General features: G+C 35.9%; 1 protein-coding gene across 8 annotated transcripts in view; it reads left to right on the plus strand.

Annotated features, from left to right (window-relative positions):
- VPS13B (vacuolar protein sorting 13 homolog B) overlaps nucleotides 1–23,441 on the plus strand; it is a 434,872-nt gene that overhangs the window by 127,206 nt on the left and 284,225 nt on the right. For all 8 annotated transcript variants that reach the window (XM_021529420.3, XM_085573894.1, XM_021529419.3 and 5 more), the window contains exons 18-19: nucleotides 15,473–15,607; nucleotides 16,438–16,611. In XM_021529420.3, coding sequence (XP_021385095.3) covers nucleotides 15,473–15,607; nucleotides 16,438–16,611 — 309 coding nt within the window. The remainder of the gene's footprint in view (nucleotides 1–15,472; nucleotides 15,608–16,437; nucleotides 16,612–23,441) is intronic.

Genomic DNA, 23,441 nt, shown 5'->3' on the forward strand with positions numbered 1-23,441 from the left:
GCGTCCCCATGTGTCTCTGTCCTCTGGGATGAGCTGAGCCTAACAGGGCCCATGTCCCCTGTGTCTCTGTCCTCTGGGATGAGCTGAGCCTAACAGGGCCCATGTCCCCTGTGTCTCTGTCCTCTGGGATGAGCTGAGCCTAACAGGGCCCATGTCCCCTGTGTCTCTGTCCTCTGGGATGAGCTGAGCCTAACAGGGCCCATGTCCCCTGTGTCTCTGTCCTCTGGGATGAGCTGAGCCGAATGGAGATTGCATCTCCATGTCTCTGTCACCCAGCATTTTTAGTGAGGGAATGAAATAAATCTACTCTTTGCATTTCAGCTGTGGTTTGGAGGTCACCCTGTTTACCTGTATGTCTTGATTCATACCCTCTGTATTCTAAATGACCTTTTTTGTTTTGAAGTGTTTCTTTTTGATTTTGTTATGACATGTTTTAGTGGCTTTTTATATTGAGTATGGCTGAGTACTATTAATCTGAGTCTGGTGCCTTTTCAGCATTTACTACAATCTGTTTGGCTTAAATGAACAGCTACCTTTACACACATGAGGAAATGACTATGTTGTTAGTTATGTATCAGTAATTATAATGATTAGATCTTATGTTACCATAATATTAACATAACCTTCATGTATACTTCTGAGTCCCCAGTAGTGATACTCCTGGTGGATGACACATACATGGTCTTGAAATGTCACTAGGTCATGTTTAGGAAAGTGACCTTTAGGAAGCCCCTTCTCTTCTTTCTTGAAATGATGCAATTAACTTAATGAAGCAGGAGCAGTTGGTAATGGATTCCTGCTCGTAGTGTTCCCAGGTGCTGCCAGAGTCCCGGTCTATGCAAGGAAAGATGGGGTTATGTTCTCAGTGCCAGTCAGTATCTACAGCACTGAGGTGTCAAATTGATGTCTTCCCCTCAGCACATGAAATTTGGAAGAGTGGTTGTGAGTGTGTAAACATGGCACCATCAGAAAAGAGAGCTATACTCAAAGTCTGGTAAATTTTTGTGTTTCCAAACAAACACCCAAAGGGAAGCAAGCACAGGTGCCTGCATATTTGAACTCAAAGTTTAATGGATGAAATTAATCTAGGATTAGTCCTGATAGCCTTCATGGTTTCTGATCTTTTCTGAGGCATTTTTTAAGTGCTGAAATACATACCATACAGTGGCCATTCTAAATAAATAGGTGGCAAATGGTTTTAAAAGTTTTGTTCATTTTCTTACTGATTCTTTTTAGTCTTGATTTTGATATAGGAAGTTTTAAAGGAAACTTGCATAAAATTAAGTTTACTGCTTTTTCTGGTTGATTAAAATACTTCTAGCATCTGTATGACCACCATGAAATTCTCTGGATGCTGATGTCTTCTAAACAGTACTGATAGAAAGTAATTTTAGTTGAGTTTTAAAATTTGTTAAAATCAGTTTAAATAAGCAAGTTAATCACAATAGTGTTCATTCTGCACTTCTCTTTATCAAGTGTTTTTAGGAATTCACCTGTGATCTAAGTAGTTACAGCAAAAAAGGAAGAGAAAAATTCTATGTGGCTATAGTAAATGTGACAAAGCGTAATATATAACTAGTAAGAAACTTTGATATACTAACTATAATTGATTCCAGCGATTTGTCTGTTAAAGCCAATGCAAATAATTGTAACATCTGTCAAAAACCAACCACTAGCATGAAAACCTTTTAACATTTTTGCACTCAATAAACTATTTTATACATAAACTACCTTATTGTTTATATTAAAAACTAAAAAATATTCAGTCTGTTCCAGCCGTTCTAACAAAAACTTTAATAAGTAGACATTGCATAAAAATGACACAATCCAGCAGTTATTTGGTAAGGCCAGCATAATCATAAATTTACCATCCATGCTTTTCCAAAAATACTAACCCATATTGTTCTCTCTGGACCTGTTGCAGGGATGACTAATCCAGCTGCTGAGGTCTCCCTTTATGTGTTTGATGGAACACTTGGCTTGCTAGACTACAGCTGTGTGTTTATGTGCAGTGCACACCTGCAGGGGCCTGACAAATAGCTGTAGTATGCAGAGTATACAAAATTACCCTGGCAGTGCTGCAAATAAGGAAGTTTCTGTTTTGAAGTCCATATGTGTGTGAGCTTGAGATGCCAGCTGGGGTATTTATGTTGCATTGCACAGATGTAAAACTGCCAACTGATTTTATACCAAATAAAGGCTAATCTTTTTATACATACTTGGTGTCAGAGTTATGAAGTGGTACATAAGAATGTTCTCACGACTTTGCTCTTTTAAAATAAAAGCTGACATTAAAAATGCTCAAACGCACAATATGCATAGATACTAAAGATAAAAACATGCTGTATTTACTTTGCTATCTGCTGTAGCATGGTATTCTAAAGGTTTTATTGTTGCTGATGTATAGTTTTTAGCTGCACATAATCAGGACTTGATTTATTGTATGCATATACACTATGCTTTATATTCTTTTTTCCAGGAAGTCACTTCAGCTCTGTGGTGAATCCAGTTTATGGGTTCTGAAATGTGAAAGCCCAATTTATGTAGCTACTTTAACTTGAAAGCTTTGCTTTCCTATTTTCAAATGTTCTTGAGCACAGTGATAATTTTTCATCAAATGTAGTATGTATTTTGAAAATTATATAATTGTTAGTAAACCTTGCTTGTGAAGAAAATTTACAGGTAACACTTGCTTCCAAATACTAAAAAAATTAAAATGGAAGCATTGATTTCATTTGCTTAAACTATCAAATAGCACAGATACGAGTTCTGATAGTTTGATGATTTTAGTCAGTAGCTTGGCTTTTGGTATGAAGTGGTTGTAAAGACAAGGTGAAATTAATAGTTTGTTTTGGGTATTTAAGTACTGCATGCTTAATCCTTTTTAAATGCCTCAAATGAAGGCTTAGAGGGGGAGAGAGGGTTAATGTGCAGATGTGAAAGTGGACAACTTTTGTGCTTTTGACTACTCACTGGTAGTTTTCTAAGTACTTAGCTACTTTCTTAGGCTTAATACACTTTTCCTTCAATTAATCTTTTTCACATTAGTGTGTGAAGCAATTTTATTAACGTCTTTAATGTATTGTTTATTCTGGGCTACTAAAACATTTGAAGATGTGTGGAATTCTGCTTTGGCTTACTCTGTCACAGTGTAGACTTGAAACGCATTTATGCTACATGTGCTAGAACAAAGGAAATAGGAGCATCATTGAATTATACCACTATAGAATGTATCCCAAAGGACTTAGGAATTTATTTTGCTAAATGTAGTGCACAGCATAGAACTGGCTAGCCATCACACACAGCTCACCAGGCTGGTGGAGTTTTTTTTAAAGCAAAAGAATTTCATATGTATGCACATATGCATGCATATGCTCACCCTGAGAGTACTGTCGTGGACTTCTTGTGCTTAAAATGAACATCTGCAAGTATCTCCCAGAAGCTCAAACATTATCCAGGTTCATGTGGTGCAGAAATAGAGGTTTTTGATGACTGAATTTTAGAGCACAAACCTCAGGCATTACTATTACTTAGCTGAAGAGTTGAGCTGTACCCCCATAATACTGCCTAGGCATGTCCTCCTGTCTGACATAATAAGGATGCCTGTGAGATGCTCAAATGAGTATTAACTGCTGAGAATGAGTCTGTGAGCAGAGAAGGCTGGGAAACAACACAGAATGCCAAATCTCAGTGAAAAATGGCAACACTTCAAAAGATGTTACTTCTGCTAGATGAGTATAGGAAGTCTTAATTCTTGTTATATCCTCTATTTAGGAGGTGTATTCAAGACCAAAAGAACAGAATTCTGTTATTGGGTGGAGAAATATGTTGCAAAGATGGTTCAGTTATTTTGTGGCATGACCAGCTCTGTTACAGAAGGATATCACTTCAAACAGATTGCCGCCACTGCAGGTTGCAAACACACAACTAAAGGCTTCTAGTTCTCAGCTCATGCACAGATGTCTTTCAATAAGTTTAGCCAGTAATTTCTTCAAATTGCTCCGTTTATCAGCAGCACATGTCATCAATCCTGGAATGGTTGCTCAAGTCAAACTACAGAATCCTTAGCTTACAGACACAGCTGCAAACAGGTGAACAGGCAGAAAGTAATTTGTGCAGCTTGGTGGCTGTCAGACAAAAGACAGACAATCTGTGTTTAAAACAGATTGCAGGCCTAGCATGAGCCAGACAAAAGGGATTTCTACAACTGCAAATAATTCCAAGGTTAACATATTTTCCTTTCTGCCATTAGGTGATTTGTTAAAATTGGAAACAATGAGCATTATAAATCTACACAGAAACTAGAGATAAGATGAAAGAGAAAAACAGATCACTAAATAAGTTTACATCCTTCTGTTGAAAAGCATACAACTGGTATTCATATAGCACTCCTTTTTATAAACTAAAATGAGTTATAATACCTATAAGGACATTTAATGCAGGTTTTTAGTTATGCTAAGGAAGTCTAATTGGGAAAAGGAACTGTATTGTAAAAACAGTATGTTCATGGTATTGTTTCTCTGTCTTAAAATTTTAACTGTTTTTTTTCTTTTCAAAATCTCCTTTGGTTATCATTCAAAGATCATGTGAAGATTTAGCAGGTTTTAATTTTAAATTTGAAGTCCTCTCTTTCTCAGATATTTTAATTGGTCGATTTACCAAGACTTACTGTACGAAGCATATCAGTGTGAGAAATTTGTAGCAAACAAGCGAACTGTAGTACTAATTACAATAAATTAGAAAATATGCAATTACCCAATCACAGATATTACCTTAGATCTATGACTACAGAATATCTATTGCTTCCACTTCTCAAGGGCTTAGTAAACTTGCCTTGACCTCATAACTTCTGCAGCCTTCCATGAGGTACTAATCAAGTTAATGTAATATAGCCCTTCTTCCTGTTCAGTTCAGTGAGTAAGTACTTACGTGCAACAGTATTGATGGGTAATTCTATGCCTAGTTTAAGATCTGGCCAATTTATTTTCCATGTTTCTTAAAACTTACCAGCAAAGAGAGATTGTAGTTGGAGGAAGATGCAGAAAGTAACTGTCTACTGTAAAGAAGCATCTGCTTTTGTGATGATATGATACTGTGCATAGGGGATAAATCATTCTGCTTTGAAATACATGGAAATCAATGTATTTTGTGTGTAATATGTGTTATGATTAATTCATGAACACAATGGATAATCATAATCATGCAAAAGTATTTACAAAACTTATTTATGTCCCATCAAAAGCCACTGTTGCTTTCTTAATGAAAAAAATTTAAATATGTTCATTTTGTTACAATCATGCCTATATTACCTACTTGAATCCAGCATAAGTATTGTCATAATTGAACACTAGTGTTATACAGCTATTTCAAGTTCATGATCTTATTGAAATCGAGCACTAAATTCTGCAGGAAACCCTGATGCTGAGGCTGAATTAAAAAATTCTTTAAATTTCTCAACTATGTGGTAACAAGCATATGCTTCAATAAGCTATAGCACAGAAGTACCCTTTTTAATATTTTCTGACAAAATGCAAATTCCAAGATAAAATTATGTCTTTATATGTGCTGCATTACAAGACTCCTTGAATTTGGATTTTTTTCTATTTTTTTGTGTCTTAACAGACAGCAAGGTTTTAATATTTCAAAAATTATTCACACTAATGCAGATTTTCTATTCTTTGGCCAGGAAAGATGATATACTATGTTCTTTCTTTGTAATGCTGACAGCATGTGTATTGCTTGTTGATTGTGCAGGGTGTGTGCTGCTGATTGCAGCCTGACATTGCTATGGTGGTTCCATGGATGGGCTTCATGTATTCACTGTAAAGGTGAGATCATCATCTTTAAAGGATGGTTTTAATTTGCTTTAGTGAATCAAGTGGATACTGTATTTAAGGAAGGGGGAAAAAAGTGTATTCATGAAGGTTGCTGTCTGCAGTCCAAATTGCTGATCAGAGGGTCTTTATGCACATCGGTAATGTGCTGTGCAATATAAGCTGAAATATATTCCACCAGGGAGGAAAACGGAATAGGTTACATACGCTGTTCCTAAGTGCAATGAATATAAAACTCCATTACTCACTTTAAGCAGGTGCTTTTTATATGAGGCTTTAAAGAAATATAAAACTGCTGGTGAAATGATTGGTTTGTACAGACACGGCTTAACTTCCAGTACTTTGACCAGATAAAGAGGCTAAAAATATTTCTACAAACATTTCTTTAATGATTTCAAGGATTAAAGGTTAATATCCTCCTAGTATAAGAAACTTCCATTCCAGACACTAAATATATTGTTTTCTTTAAGTCCTCAGGAGTTGCATAGCCCATTTAAAAGAAAATACAAACATGTTTGTTAAAATTAGAGCATTGTGTTTATACTTCAGTTGGAAAAAAACCCTAATCTTTAATGAAAGTGAAATTTTGTCATCTGTGTGCATGGAAAAGCACATGTAAAGGGGTAAACTCATACCTTTTATTTAAGGCAGCATATACTTTCTGAGGAGAATCATGGTATGATTGTTCATGATAATACCGATATGCTGTATTTTAATCTTTCTGTTTAATTTCTATCATATTTTACTTACCCACCTTATCTGAATTACTGTTTTCCTGTCATTTCCTACTCCTCTACAGTCAGTGATTGTAGCAGCAATCTCTGTAGTCTGTCTTTTAATCATGTGACTGTGGGCTTTTCTTTGCTTCCCAAATTTGGGATGTTAACATTCTCTTTTGCTTCTCCCCCATGCCTAGCAACTCAGGAAATTAACTGTTAATGATTACACTTTAGATGGTCTTTATTTTTTATAATACCATTACTGAACACATCTGATCTTCCTTTGAATTTTTATGAACCTTTGCAATTTCTTTACTATTTAAAGGATTACTGTGTCCATCCTCTAGAATCTTCTTCTTGTTTACCTTTTTACTGGTCTGTAACTGTGCTGTCTTATATTCAATAAGCTCCAACTGAGCCTTCAAAGAGATTTCAGCCATTGGATATTGTGTTTGACAGCAAACGGGTGACCAGGTGTCGTGTGTGTTACAGGGATGCTCACAATCATGTGAAGCTCCAAGTGATACCTGGCACTTCTGTCTTTTGCTTAGCAGGTATGTTACATAGCACTGTAAGGTTTGAATCTGTTCTGGTGAAGGAGGCTTCTTAAAGGCAATGCAGACTCATAGGAAATGTTTTTTTATAGTTGCCAAATAGTTTATTGGAGTAGATGTGCCTTAGAGAAAGGAGCTCCACAGGTAGAACAGAAGGTGATAGGTGTGAGATGAGCTCTGATTTGTCTGAGAATTTGTTTTTTTTCATCCTACAATTTGCTGTCCTAGAAAGTTTATCTTTAGTTGCTACCCAGATTTTTACGAAAATAAGAGTTGTAGAATGCAGAGTTTAATCCAGAGTCTAAGATAAGTTACACTTTTTGCTTAATGTGTTTGAAGAGAAACCCTTTGAGCCAGTACTGGATTGTACTTGAACTAGATTAGATAGAAAATGCATTTCAGTTTTTTGAGATCCTATTAGCATTTACTAATGTGTGGAACTGTTTTCATATATTTTACATGTTGACATTTGGCATGAGCTATTATTATCTTCAGATACAGCAAAACTACTCTATTTGAAATTGATAGAAGGGTTGTACAACTGAGATGGAAGTGATGAATTGCAAGTGCATGGCTTCCAACCAAAGGGTGTCTTACTAAGGAGGGGATTTGTGAGCTCTTTTCTCCATCTAGCTGTCTATCTTCATCTTTTTCAGGATCTTGCCTCAAATATTGTGTAGGTTTTTATCCTGGTAGCATTTGTAGCTGTATCACTTTTAGCATTTGTCTACTTACAGTGCATAGGTATAAGGATTGATAGGCATGCTTTTCTAGAGTTAGATTTTGATAAGACTTTTTGCATTTTCTTGGAAGACAAAAGTTATTTTAATGCATCAACTTTGGCTTCTACCAATTGTCTCAAATGATACAGAATATCTGAAATGCAGCTGTTGAATTGGGCAGAAAGTAAAATCAGTCCTTTTCTTTTTGAACCTGTTTACAACAGCAGGAAGAATAGCACTAAAGCTACTTTAGTCCTGTGTCCTGACTAGTGTCATATTGCCAAATCCAAACTAATGGCTTCAATTAAGTATGCTTATAATTGGTGATGCATAAATAGCCAGAACCTTAGCAATAATGAGGTTAATAATAATAAATTGCATCAAACTGCACTTTTCACAGCAAAGTTTTAGAGTTATTTACAATCCTGTCTATGTATAAAGATGGAAAATGGTATTCCTATTCTAGGTGTTGGCTATTTAGATCAAAAAGATCTGCAGTCCAGCAGGGAGGAGGAGAAGCCTGGTGGTCATAAAGGTTGCTTATGGCAGAGGGCTTTTTGTTTGTCCATGTTGCCTGGCCTCCTCTGACATGTGGCATGCCTGGGGACAGCTGCCTGCCACTCCATCACCCCACCTTGGCTTGCAGGTCTGCTGCCCATTTTCTGAGCTGCCCTGGTTTTTCCCTATAGGTGCTCATTCCCCTGCTCTCACAGCACTCAGGCCCAGCTTTGTGCCTCTGCCAACTCCAGTACAGTTTTTGTGGCAGATTGCTCTCACAGAGAGATTGCTACTAGTGAGATTCACACCTTCTCCTCCATATTTTCTATTCTGAAATGACTTAGCAAATACTACATAGTAGTAGTTTAAATAAATACTACTAATCACATGTGAAGCTTAGCAGTCAGTGTGCAACATTTGCAAATTGTTGTCCACTGTGCTGCAGTCTTAGGTACCATCGCAGGTGGAAACAGCATGTTGGGAATTATGGTAGGTCCATAAGAGATTGTTTCTACTACTAGAAGGGAGACACAGTTAAAATTTTCACCCTTATCTTTACTAACATCACTTCCAGCTGCAGTGTAAAAAGCACCTGGAGGAGGGTGTTTGGGCACCCTATTGGTTCTTCTGGTGAACTTGGCAGTGTTAAGTTTACAGTTGGACTGGATGATGTTAAAAATCTTTTCCAATGTAAATGATTCAGAGATTCTGTGCATTTCAGTGGTAGCTGTTTAGTTCTCATATGAGCATTTCAAATTAAAATCATATTTTACCTTACTGGATAATCACTTAAAACAGATCAATAAGGAATATTTAAAACTTCTTCTTACCTAGAATGCCTTGAGCATATTATTCCAAATGTTTTGTGTTTTATTCAGTATTGGTTTTCAGCTTTTGAACCACAGAACCTGTTCATTTGAAGCAGGATTTTAGAAAAAATCAAGAGCCTTTGGGGTTAGGGCATATAGGGACCTGTATGAAGCCATAGTGTGGGGAATCTTGAAACAGGAACATAGCAACAGGTTTTTATCTTTTTAAAATTACTCTCCCTGCTGCTATTCTTTAGTAAGCTGGGAAATATTTTGCGATATGTAAATCTCTATTTATAATGATGATCGTGCATATTGTTTACTATTTAGGCAATGGAGAAACCTTAGTTAGTTTACAGGCAGTTTAAGGATTTAAGTGATTCATTAGAGAGATTTTTAAGTGTTTTTTGCTGCTTATGGTCTGATGAAGAGAATGATGCATACTTACATTGATAAATACTTTATCATTGTTGCCCAAGAATAAAGCAGCTTGACCTTCTTTAGGGAGTATTTCAATTTGTCACCTAATTTCACCCTTTCTTGCATTTACTTTTTCTTTTAGTACCATGGTTGGAGAAAATAAAATCAGAGCTATTTTTTAGGACAGGGTTCTCTTATGTGTGGAGCTCTGTTGAGTTCAGTAGAAAATCTGTCCAGTTCACAATACGTTAAAGGCAAGACAACACTACCATAATCCTGTTGTTGGTACCCTGTTAACTCTTGGGAGGGGGTGGGGACGAAGCAGTAATTTTTTAGAATAGTGATATGTAGATTAAAAACTGGTTGACACAGTTACAGCTTCTATATTTTAGGAGAACCTCTCTTTTTCTCTGTTTTTCCAGTTTAAAAAAGGAAGTGGGATAGTGTGGGGGGTGGAGGGGGGGACCTCAAACACAAGACCTGAGTGATTTCAGGTGATGTGTGTGAGGAAGCAGAAAGATTGAAAGAGATGTTGAAGTTCCTATGTTGCTGCTGGTTTATTGCAAATAAGAATGTGAAAGCTTTATGCTCTCCCAATGCTTTGAACGTGAGAAGTAGGACTGGTGCCAGTTAGAGCTGGTCTTTGTGGCTTCTATTATGTTCTTTCTGAAAGAAGGAAGGAATTAAGTTTGGTTTTAGCTTGGAGCTCCTCAGAAGCACCATCTCACTAACCAAGCCCAATACAGACTCCAGAAGTTCTCACTGAGAACTGCCTAAGCAGAGACTGAACACAGATGACTATCTCTTAGAAAAGAAATGAGGTTTCTCTTATGTTTCAATTTGTTTACTAGCTTTTCTGTGTTAGTCATGTAAAACCTAAATATATGTTTCTGTGAAAATAATTTGACATTTTTTGTCATGATTCCAGTAAGACTTATGCTTCAGTGTTATTTCATTTAGTTAATAGCTCCTTACTTTAATTTATGGATTGATCTTTTTACTGTTTGAAATTATTTTGACAAGTATGTGACAGTCTTTTATAATATCATGTTGCCAAACCATAGTTTATTGGTACTTAATGCTTTAAATATTAAGATTTTTCCTTCTGAGGCCACAGACTAAATGTGGGGACAATTCATGTGGAGTTGCTTCTAGAAGTTCGTAATGCCTTACTCATTTCCTATTTCATATTTTGCAGTTTTTTTATGATTTTTCTAAAGAATTACTGAATTTCAGGGATTTGGCGGCACACAGTTCTGACTGTTGTCCTCAGAATCAGTAACATTACTCTTTTTTGGTTTTCTATGTTTGTTATTGATCAGTTTAGATTTTCTTTCTTGGTTTGCCAGTAATCATTGCAAATTCACTTTATTACAAATTGATTGGTAAAAGCTGTTCATTGGTAAAATCATTAGTTAGGTGATGTTTTTAAACAGGCCTTAAATTAAATGAGTGTTTAGATTTCTAGGCTTGCTAGAAGAAATCTTGAGCTGATTTATAAAGACGTAGTTGTGATTTGCCTTTATTTGTTTCCCCCCTGCTTGCACATGGAATAACACTGAATGCAGGACCTTGGGGCAAGCTGTATGGTTTGATTACGTACATGGAACAGGCCAAAGCTATATCTGGAAAGTTGGAGGAAGGATGTGAATACCTTTTTGCAAGTGTGGGAAAATCTTTCTTGACTGCACAATATTTCTGTTTGTGTAATGGCTCTTCAGGCTTGGAGTTATAATTAAAGTGAGTTAGTGTGTGCAAGGTGTAAATTGTCAAGGTGTAGTAGATTTTAAGTTATAAAACCTTTCTGCTTATTTTGGGGTTCTACCATATGGAGAGAACAGTTTTTAAGTCTTTGGTGATATGATTTATGTGTCTGAATCAAGTGAAATAAGCTATACTTGATCACCGAGTGTACGCATGGCTACGTATTGGGAAGGAAGCACTGGATTTTTGCTGCAAATCATTCTAGAATGAGCAACATGTTTGCAGGGAAAAAAACCCAGACATCTAGAAAATTTATCTGGAAGGAGCCATAAGTGACATTTGATGGTGACTGGCATATGTATCTCTTTCTCCATAAAGTCATTGATTCCCCTGTTGCTGGTGAAAATAATAAATTAACTGAAGAAAAAGTGATTTGTGCTAAGAAAAAACACGGTGCCCTAATTTCACTCCACTGGGCAACAAAGTCAAGTAAATCCAAGTTGTGCCTTTGCAAGCAAGATTCTAGAAGAATAAGTACAGCACAAGTTCTACTCACATGTTTTGCACTTTGGAAATAAGCCTTTCTCATACTTCATTTGGAGGATGTTGAATTTGCATAATGTTTGCTGTTGGCAGTGATAGATTTGGTTTTCCTAGTGTCTGTTCAAATTCATGCTCAATGTCTTAATTAAAATGTTGTGGTCTGTTTGTCTCCATACAAAATTTCAGTTAGTATGTGGAGGCGTGGAACATTTCTAATCTGGGAATTTGAGCATCTTCATAATCAATCCCTTAAAACACGACTGTAAGAAAAGTTCATAAACATTGAGATGAGAGCAGGAAGCTCTAGTCTTTGCTTGTTTAAACATCCGTTTGCTGAATGAGATATTTAAGGAATATTTTAGTTATGTGAACAACTGTTGAGACTTTGATATTATAATGATATCACAATGAAAGAAATAAGGGAGACTATTTGGGAGGAACTGAAGTTACAGGGATGGAAACTACAGATAGAGGTATGTGCAGGAAACAAGGTTTCTTTCTTCCCTCTAGAGCAGCTTGCCAGTTTGACAAGTTTATGAGAGACGGTTCATAATTTCCAAAAATTTTCAGAGACTGAAGAAAATGGCCTCCTATTTTAAACAAATTTATTAGAAATGGTTCAATAGAAGTCTCTAAACTTTCTGTGCCTTGAAAAAGATTTGTAACTTGGCAAGGGCAATCAACCTTAAGTTTAGGTGAATTTTGTCGTTATGATGAAAGTCTAGTTAGACATTCTAAGTTTCTTAATGTGTTCTCTGTATAGGATTTCAGTAATTAATGAATAGGTTTTTTGAGTATCCATCAGTCCAGAGCTGTGCAGCCTGAGAGGATTTTTTTTTCTGGCAACTTCTTGGTTGCTGTAGTTATCAGGTGTTGAAGCTGAAAGCAGGTTGGCGTTTGACATCAAAGCAACATAGAAAAGGAAGGTATGAGTATGCTGTGTTTTCCCGATAGTTCTCTATTTTCTGTCAAATAGTTCAAAACAATGGACAAAGTGTTTACCCTTACCCTGTAACAGAAAAAAAAAAAATCTTATTACTGCCTCCAGTTATTTCATATGCATTAAAATATGATGGCTAATTATCTGTGACCATGTATTAAGGGTTTCTTTATGTCCAAGCCATTAAGCTTTCCTGGCTTCCCATCATGTTCCTTAACTGCTGGTTGGGTGAAAAGCAGTTCATAGGCTCGTTTGAGCAATGCTTTACTGACTGTCATGAATTTGATGACTGGTCAGTTGAAGAGGGCAAATACACTCATGCTTTCATGAAGGTTGTAGAAAATAAATGCCTTGGATAATGCTGTCATATCTTGCTGAAATTCAGTTAGTCCAGAAGTTACTTGGTGAGGGACTAGGAGTAAACAGAAACAAATGTGAGCATGATCACACTAAACTTGGTTCCTTTTTTTTTCAAATAGGATGCTAAACTAAAATGTAAGTTTGCATATAAGTAACATGGACAGTTTTAGTAGGAATGCAAAGAAGTTGATAAGGATAATGCATCTAAAAGTGAACTTCATTATGGAAATAATTTAGTTTTAAAACCACTTAGTCTTCCATAGGGAAGTGATAGAAATGTATTGGACATCACACCTTTTATTTTTTTTTTTTCATAAAATAATTGCTGAAAAATGAAAACAGCAAGGAACTACCAGTTTTAAAAAGGCATAAAAGATGAGGATCAAATTGTGACCTCAGTTTGATTTGCTTAAACTGCAATATTGGCTGCTACTAACAGTTTAATAATCTTTGTTTTGGAATTGGCAGAAGATGGATAATTTTTTCCTTTTTTTTTTTCTTTTTAAAATTTGAAAGCAATGGCCTCTATTTTGCACAAATTTATAGGAACTATGAGGAGGCAGAAATGCCTACAGATTTCCTAGTTTTTTTTGACAAATTAACGTATTGTGTCAGATACCATGCCTTAGATCAAAGGGGATTTTCAGCTTTAAAAGAGGTTTACCCTGGACAAAAATGGGAATGAGGGTCTGTTCACAAGACAAACTGGTAGCTGGTCTTTCAGACTGAGAACTGATGGGGTGTTGTAATGGGAGGCACACAAATTAGTTTCAGTGAGTATTCTTTGAGCTTGAAGCCTTCCTGAGTCAGAAATCAGGAAAAGTCTGGACATACCTCAAAGACGGAAGACAGGTTTAATTTTCATATGAAATAATACCGTGAGTGTGGAACCTACTTTTGGATGGCAGTCTGCTTTATCACGTGCTGTGTGTCCCTTCATGTGTTTCTTCTTTGTTTCTATCATGGAAAATACTTTTGATTCAAAAGTTATTTTAATGTCTTACCAGAAAAAAACTTGAATATACGCCAAGAAGACTGCTTGCTAAATGATTTTGTATGCACTACTAAATACTTTTCAATCTTTAGGAACTGGTATAGGCACAGTGAACTAAGCATAATTACAAAGTTTGATCTGAAATATTCTGTTCCCTATAATTCTTTTTAGGATTTTTTCCTTACTAGTTAATGTATATTAAAGGCTGTTCTTTGGGTTAAGTCTTGGAGAGATTTTGCAAAAAACCTAATTAATTCTGTAGATAATTACACTTCTTTAATATGTTTAATAATCTTGAAATATGTATAAAAATGCTTTTTTACCTGATATTCCACAATGCTTTCCTTGCATAATTATGGATTTTGGAACAAGTTCTATGTTACGTACATGAGGAAATGGTTCCATAATTATACTAATGTTTGCATAATTAACAAGCTGCTTGCCAATTTTAACTGACAAATTCCAAGTTGCTTCTGCATGAAGGGGGAAAAAAAAACCATAAAAAAGGCAACTTCTGTTAGTTTTTCCTTTCATACTTCTTACAGGTGTTGAAACTATTTATTTCTAATTTGCAAGTGAATTTATGTGTTTTGTTTCTGATAGGCAGTGCTGTACAGATTTGGAGGGCTGGCTTCCTCCACCTATACTCTGGGGCTGTTTTGGGGGGCTGCCCTCAAGCTCTGCCAACAAATCTCAGTTCCTGGCTTGTGCAATCCCCTGCTGCTTCTGCCGCAGCTCTAGGCAGCTCCTCAGAAGTGACTGCCAACAGCACTGACTTCTTCCAAGTGGTGCAGTAGTTTTCTGGTGCTCACAAATGGGGGCTGAGGAGAGACCACCAAAACTTATTTCCACTTGTGACCCAAGGCAAGGTTTGAACTCCAGTTTCCGCTGAAAAATGGCAAGTGTGCCACTGGCCTTCTGTACTGCTCAGCTGCATGGATCTAATGCTTTACATAGCTACTGAGTAGAATGTTGATGTCTAAATAAAAGCTGAAAACACTTAGTCATTTTAAGATCCTGAAATTAAATGCTCCTAATAAAAACATGAAGGAGAATAGTTGATGGGGCATTTGTAAAGTGAAAATGAGAGTGTTATCTATGTGTATATATGCATATTTGTTATTTCAATTTCTAAGTGGTCCTTGTTTGTTTTCCTCAGTGTTTATATATATTTCATGGATAACTGTTTGTATTAAAAAAAACTCATATGCAGCAATCTTTCACTTTCATTTAAAACCTGTGAATCACAACAAAAATGCTGTAAGAACATCTAAGGTAGATAATTAAAATATAATTAAGTTTAAATACCTTGGTGAATGAATATAAAAATATTTAAATTCAACAGGCTAGTACATTTGCAGTTTTCTTTTATTAGGTGTGAAATCTAAGAATCCCCTGCCAACTCTTGAGGGCTCAATCCAGAATGTTGAATTGAAGTACTGCAGCACATCATTGGTCAAATGTGCCTCTGGGACCATGGGATCAATAAAAATTTGTGCCAAAGCCCCAGGTATGTGCAGCTGGACCATGTAAAACTTTATTGCCTGTATAGGAGAATTGGCCTTGCTTTTTACAAGGGGAGTTACTGAAACAAGAATTTACTCATTGTTCCTATGAATCAGAGAGGGGGTTTTGTATTCTGTTTTGGGGGTTTTTGTTATTATTAAGTATGTCATGATGATCCAGTCTTGCCTCAGTATAGTCAAATTCTACACTGAATAAAAAAAACAGACTTTTTTTTCTGCTGAGACAAATATTAATCGGGAAACATTCAAGAAATAGGAAAAGTACAGAATACTTTCACCCAGCTTTATCCTTAGCATAATTTTGATGTATTCTCTTGATTGTTTAATGCCTCATTTTCCATTAATGCTACAGGTATGTACTTTGCTTGTAAAGTTTTTGAGGACTCTGTGATTTTTTTTTAACTTCTTTAATACAGTTTTTCCTGAGGACCATGTGGGAACTTATCAATATCTACGATGTCTTTATGGATAAAAAACAGCTAAGGTCAAGAACATGAAAAATTGAGTGTCTTTAATATCATGGTGATGTTTAAGTAGATTATTTTATAAAAGTGGTAAGGAAATGACTGTTTTAAAGATAATCAATTACTTTATTTGAAATCCTCCTGGATATCAAGGTATTTACAGGATAAACATTAAGTAGATTGCCAAACAGTCTATCTACTTGGATAGATAGACTGCTCTTTCTATTTGCTCTTTTAATTCTGTATTCACAATGTAAATGAATAGATGTTCTCTTTGGACTACTGAATGTTTGTCTTAAAAATTTATCTTGTTGCACTAAAAGCAGTAAGGAATCTAATTTTTATCTTAGGTGATGGTGGAAAAGAGAAGCTGATTCCTTTAATTCAAGGCCCTTCTGACACCAGAGACTTACACAGCAGTAAATGGCTCAATGAGAGTAGAAAGCCAGAATCTCTCTTAGCTCCAGATTTGGTAGCCTTTACCATCCAAATTCCACAGTATATGGACTACTGCCATAATTCTGGTAAGTACAAAACTCTTGTTAAGCTGGTATCACATTACATTTTTCCTATCCAGTGTGATTTTCAAAAGAGGGTCTTGAAATGAAATGTGCCAAATGTCAAAAGTATCTTCTACACAACACTGCACACATTATAACTTTAGCTCACTGTGAGACAAAGAACTAAAACCTGCATTTTGATGTATGTCTTCTTCAATAAGGAGTGCTTCATTAACTTTGATTGCCTTTTAAAATAATTATATGAAACTTTTGTAAACTTTAGGCAGGGGAGGGAGAAGAGGCAGGATCCATGTTGAAAATAGTAGTTCGGTTCTCTCTTCTGGTATTGGGTCGGCCTTCTTATACAGAAGATGACATACTGGATTCTAAATGGTTCATATAAATTTGCAGCATAATTTATTATTAAGAATTTGTTTATCATAAAATTTGTTAACAACAAAAAAATAATTTCAAAAATGCTGCAGGGCACACATCCAACCGTATCAAATTTGGTGTTGTGGTGGCCTTAAATGAGAAGTTAATAATTTGTGAGAGTTGTTTGGCTAAATTTAAGGATGTTGTTGACTTTATGGGCAGAAATACTTTTACCTGACATTCTTATGATTTCTGTGGTCTTTCAAAAAAACATTGGTCTGTTTTAAGCAACACTTAAAATTTTGAAATGTGTCTATTTAAAATACCTCTTGTAGTTTGTGAAATGCACATGGAAGTAGGTTTTGCTGTCAGTGTGGTGCTTCTTAAAAGCCATGCTTTTATATTTTTCAAAGCTTATTCTATGACCATGCTAGGCATGGAATGAAAAGTGGGGAAAAAACAATCCAAAAAATATCTAGGTTAAGGAAAGTAAAAGAATTATCTGACCCCAATATTTTGAAAAACAGAAGTAACTTGAACACTTCAAGTGTGCTTTTTTTCTGTATTCTTTCCTTGTAATGATTCTTCAATGTCATCAGTCTGAAAAGTAACAGTGAATTTATTACTGTCATTGCAATTTTTATGTGCATATGTAAGCAACATTTGATTCGTATGCAGAGTAAATATTTGTAAGCACTGTGCACTCCAGCAGCTGTTAGGTTATATTTTCAGTAACTGCACTTCTCTGTTTTTTGGAGAGCATCATGTTGAAAACTTTTACAGCAGTGTAAAAATTATAACAATTATCTTCAGGTCCTGCTCCTAAAGCATTGCCAAAAAGCAGTTCAGGATTCAATAATATCTGAATTAGTCAGATGAAGTTAAAATCTGTTGCAGCTGTTGATTCACTTAAATACCTTTTAAATGTTCATAACAACAATATTTATTAATATGACTAATTGTTGCATTTCTTGCCTTTTTTGAGGATTTTTTGGTTTAATTTTCTAATTTTTGTCTTAGTCTATTAATTATAATTTAAAGGCTCTGTGGTTATCTGTACCGTACACTTACTGCTTTTGTTACAGGTCATAAGGATCATATACATTTTTGCTCATCATTATTATAGATGGTCCAGTTAGATGATTGGGAGTCCTTGATGGGTTGTGACAGGAGGTGCTTTATGAGAATAAGACACTGACCAATGAAGTGCTGGCCATACTCACTTTCAGGAATTTTCAGATACAAAACATTTTTTTGTAATAGACAATTGTCTGTGGCGCCTGTTTTGTAGATGAATGGACATACATTAAAAATGTGAGGATTTTAGAGTTGAAAATGTACTGGACCCTTCACCTGTCCACTCAGCATCCCAGGAAAGCTGTAGTGATTCTGTGTACACAGTGGCAGACACCAGCCTGCTCTAGCTCTGCTCCTCTAGATCTGTAGTGTGGCACCTGCGAGGAGCGACAAATGAGAGGGAAAATCTGACTGATCTGCTAAAACCTTGGTCTCATTCAACAGGAGGAATGGCATACTGCAAATTACTTGAATTTTTTTAACATAAATTAAACCAGGAGTAATTAATGTTTAATTTGTCTCAAGTTTTATACAAAGGATCAGCAAAGCAAAAGCCTTTGCTTTCAAATACTTGCTGAAGAAACTGGGGCAATTGAATACAGGAGATATGGCTATCATTTTCATTATTACTGTGAAAATTACATGTAGGGAAAACATGAAGTGCTTTGAGAGCATAAAAATGCATTTTCCATCAGTTGCAGTCACTTCTGGGAGTTTAAAAAGCTATACTGGATAATTTCACAGAAAAAACTTATCCCTTGGGAGTAAAAGATTTTTTAAAGCTGTACTACTGGAGGTGATTGTGCAGTACTGAAGTTATGCTGTTTGTGACATTTTTCCTAATACTGTTGGATATAGTGTTCTGTAGTAAGAATTTGGACTAATTAATTCATTAAATTGAATGGAAAACAACTTCATCAAAAATAAATCAGCTGTTTGGCTATAAAATGCTAAGGAGGAGGCTGTGCAAAACCCAGGCATATTTACCCAGAGAACAGGGAGGGGACCGTTTCTCCTCTTCTTGTTGCATCAGCAACTGCCTAATGTCTTCTATCACTTGAACCATATGATCCAGGGTGATCAGCATGGTTGTGTAACTTCTTTTACTGATTGTCTGTATGTGGCCCTGTAGAGTTTGAGGCTGTATTTACAGTCAGGGATAGATAATTTGACACAATATCTTTCTTTTCGCTATTTCACTGGTGCTGTTGAGAGGAAGAGGAAAAAGAATATGGTTCTAGCAGTACCATACTGCATTGAGTGCAACTATCAAAGGAAAAAGCTCTAAACTGTGCTTTCAAAGAGGGGAGCATTTAGAGCATGTGATGTGTAGCATTTACAGTGTATAACAAGTATAAAACATATACTTATGATTACTGGTCTTGCTGTTTGATGCATAAAGTGTCTTTATCACATGGAAAACTAATCCACCTATGGCAAAGGAAGTATTTAAGGACAATGAATATAAATATGATTTTGTTTAGTCCTTAAATAGAAGTCTGAATGCTGTGATTTTAATTTTGGATACTTTGGTTGTATGAAAAACTGCACCAGGTATCTCTATGCGTAGTTGTAAAAATCAGTGAATATGCTCCTCGGTCTTTAAACTGCAGCATATAAAATAAGTACACGAGAGGAGATTATTCCATTACCCCAGGGCTTGGGAAGGTCCTCTTGCTCTTTCTCTGAAATAACCCTGGCTTTATTAACCCTGGGAGCAAGCTGCAGACCTTGTTTGTTTCACCTGGCCTTTGAGAGAAGAGGGAGATTTCGAAATGAATGCTGGTGTTAGTGGTTAATTATGAACAGCTGTTGAATAGATGAGGTGAGCTGATTAAGCTCTATTTGGTTTGCCATATTGAATAATTGGGAGTGCACGCACAGTCAGTGTATGGACAGCTTTATTACAAATAAATCAAGAGGAACAAAAATAAAAATACACTTAATAAAGTTTTTTTCTGAGATCAGCTTAAATAGTCAATAATGCAGCAGTGAAATAAGGGAGTAAACAAAAGTACTTGTATTAATATCATGTTCATATGTGTTAAATTTATACACTCAGTGGAGCAAAGCAAGAATGAGAAGGCTTCTCTAATTTGTTGAAGCTGCATAAAGGTTGAAGAGCAAACATTCAACCTTATAAAAGTTGGCATTTCTTGTTTAAGTGGTATGTTTCTCAAACTTCCAAAACCTTTAGAATTTTTTCTTCTATCAGTATTTTGATTTAGATAAGATCACTCCATTCACCCCCTTCCCATGCCAAAGGAAAAAATAACTGAAGAAATAATATCTTCAAGTATGAAAAAATTGCCATAGAAGTTGTACCAGCAGGAACATAAACTTTTTTATTATTGTAAACAATATGATTTTTATCTGTTAGAACTTAATAAAGGAGGTGAGAGATTAGATATAAGTTTGATTTCTTGCACATACACATATGCCCCCCAAATTCCCCTTTTTTGGAGTTAAAAAAGCATGTTCTTGATGTATTTTTAAATTTAATTTTGACTGCTTGCACTAGGGATATTAGTTTGAATTTTGAAGCTGAAACAATTATATTTTTAAAGTTTTCATCTAATTTAACTGAGTTCTTGTGGTAAAAAGTAATTAAGTAAAAAATCCTAGTAAAAGAGAATTCATAGTCTATTTTGAAGTATTTTGGAAGGATTTAGCACAATGAATGAATAAAAATGGTGAGTATATTGGAGTAATTAAAGACAATTCGCATTTGTGGTTTGGACATAAATGTGTAAAAATTATACCCATCTATCTTATTACATTTCCTTTTCTTTCCCTGAGGATTTCACTATGTACTTTATCTGTAATTGTTGCCAGTTTTCTATCAAGTTCCCACTGGGCTTCTGGTGCAAAAAATCTTATCCTCTCGATGACAGAGCTTGCCTGAATGATTTCATGCTCTTAGCATTTTTGTTCACGGGAATTAGGGGGAGAATGTAACTGCAGCTGAACGTAGCATCTATTTTTGTAATTTTGAAGTTTAGGCTCTGTTATTGGAACTAAATGAAGAGATGCAGGTGTTCTCCAGTTCAAGTCCTTTGGGATTTTTTGATGGTAGATGCTTGAAAAGAAAATGCATGTGTTTCCAGAGTCAAACAGCAGCTGTGGACAAGGATTTATGTTTTTCTCAGAACTTTGGGATTTCAAAATGTTACATTTAATCACATGCACAGAAAGGAGAGCAAATGTTAAAGATGTTACATATAAAACTAGGGGACTGATCTTTTTACCATACCAACTAGTTGTGGGAATAGAGGAACAAAGTGATCTTTAATCTTAATATGCACAATTTCAAAAGGATTATGATAGTTGCCAGGACTCTGGTCTTATGAGAACTGTGCTTAGGCAGTGCACAGCATTTATATCTTCTTAATTGCTTTTAAAATCTGGTTTATTCTTATATTTTTCCTTGGAAAAATATCAATGTTAATAGTATGAGTTACTGAGAACACAGTATTCATGTAGGCTTACTTTGGAGGGTGGATTTAAATTCAGTAAGTATACATTTTTAGAAAAAAATTTCTGGCAACATCCTGTAGTTTTCAAAATTTGATTTAAAATAGCAATTCAACTGCCTGAACTGCAAGGCTATATTTGGAAGTTTTCTTTGTGACAGAATTTACGGGCAGAAGTATTTTGTGGTAATGCAATTTCTCCCTCCTTTTCTCTCTGGTGATTTTGCAATTAGTTGATTATAGCAAACAAAATGTCGGACATCTTAAGTTTAGCTGAAATTGAGGCAAGGGCAGCAGATGGTGGTACTGCTGAGCAATTCAGGAAGGAAGAATGGGGTGGCAGGAGCAGGTTGGTAACAGTGGTAAATGCCAAGTTAATTAATACCAAGGAAGAGAAATAAAAAGCCTCTTTTACCATTCACCAGTTTGTGTGTGCTCAATCCTCTGCCATTACCCTCACAACCTCAGTATGTTGTGCACTATAACAATGTTAAATATCAAATATTTTTCCAGGCTTGGATCACCACTGCATCTACTGTCTTACAAAGATCCAGCACTTAGTACTTTAAGAGAGAAGTAAACTTGTCCTCAAGTGCATTCTGTTCTGTGCTGGCTGCAATTGTAGATTTCATGTCCATGGGGGTAGCAGCAGGGAGGGACATACTAGACTATGCTAACTAGATTGACTACTTCCAGTGAGTTGCATAAATCTGGCAACTGCCAGTAAGTTCTGGTTACAGAAAGGTAATTGCACAATGCAGGAATAAGACAGCTTGTTCAACTTTCCCTCAAGTAATTCTGCAAATCCTCTTGGGGCGGTGGTGTTTTCATCTCTCTGCTTATGTTGCGGTCAGTTTCTCTCAATACGCCATAAATCCTTCAGCAATACATGTGTTCTAAAGTTCTGAGATTGTGACTAAATAGGATTCTGAATTTTGTAAAATCTTACTTTAAAAATTGATTTTTAAAAAAAAAGTTAAAAGGGGAAAAAACCTACACTGTTGTGCAAGTTGTTAGGAAGTTAGACTCTGTAGCTGAGTTCCCTGAACTCTTTCAATTGTGACTGACTTTGACATGTACTGTTCACCTGCATTGTGGAAATCAGGTAATATCTTTAGTCAAAGAAGCACTTTTGCCTTTTTCCATTTTATTTTTCTCAGTAACTTAAGTTTGGGCAAAATAAGAACAAAGCACTGTGAAGACGGGGACTCAACTCCAAATGGCAGGAGCCTTAGATGTTGCACTGGGAAATATGTGACTGAGGGGACCGCGAAGCCTGCATCTCATCTGGATTTATATATATTTTTTTAAAACTCGTTGTCTGATGCCACAGTTTTGGAGACAGACCAGTACAAAACACACGGAGTTCATGCAGCAACAGCTCTCTTTAGTGAGAGCGTGCCTCCTTATATAGCTAAGGAGCCCATGAGGTCACTCCTCATTGGCTGAGCCACTTACTTCCTGGTCAGCCAGCCAATAGGAGCCTGAGGCTCCAACGCCTGGGCCTGCTCTTACTGGCTAAATTATATAATCTATCATATATGTCCTTTATAAATTTGTAATTCTTTAGACTTTGAAGCCTACAGGCCAGCTGTACCACCACAGTCTGACTCTGTCTACACTGTTACCCTGAGTTAAAAGAAAACGTAGTTGATCTTGTAGTTTTGGGGATAGGGCTCGGAGCTTAACTATTGGCAATTAAAGAGTTGAGCCCTTGAATGGTGGGGGTAGTAAGAGGTATGATCGCTTTAAAGTACATAAAAGAAATCTTTCAAACAGCTCATAACCTAGAAAATTCTGTAAAAGTAATTAAAAAGATGTTGTTGAAAAGTCTTTTCTTTTTTAAACTTTTAACTCATTAAATGTGTAGAAGTTAAGGAATGGCAGATATGAGATTTTTTTCTGCTAGCTTTATTTTGTGTGTGTATG

Source organism: Lonchura striata, chromosome 2 (genome assembly GCF_050655825.1).
Source record: "Lonchura striata isolate lonStrDom1 chromosome 2, ASM5065582v1, whole genome shotgun sequence".
In the NCBI taxonomy this organism is placed as follows: domain Eukaryota; kingdom Metazoa; phylum Chordata; class Aves; order Passeriformes; family Estrildidae; genus Lonchura; species Lonchura striata.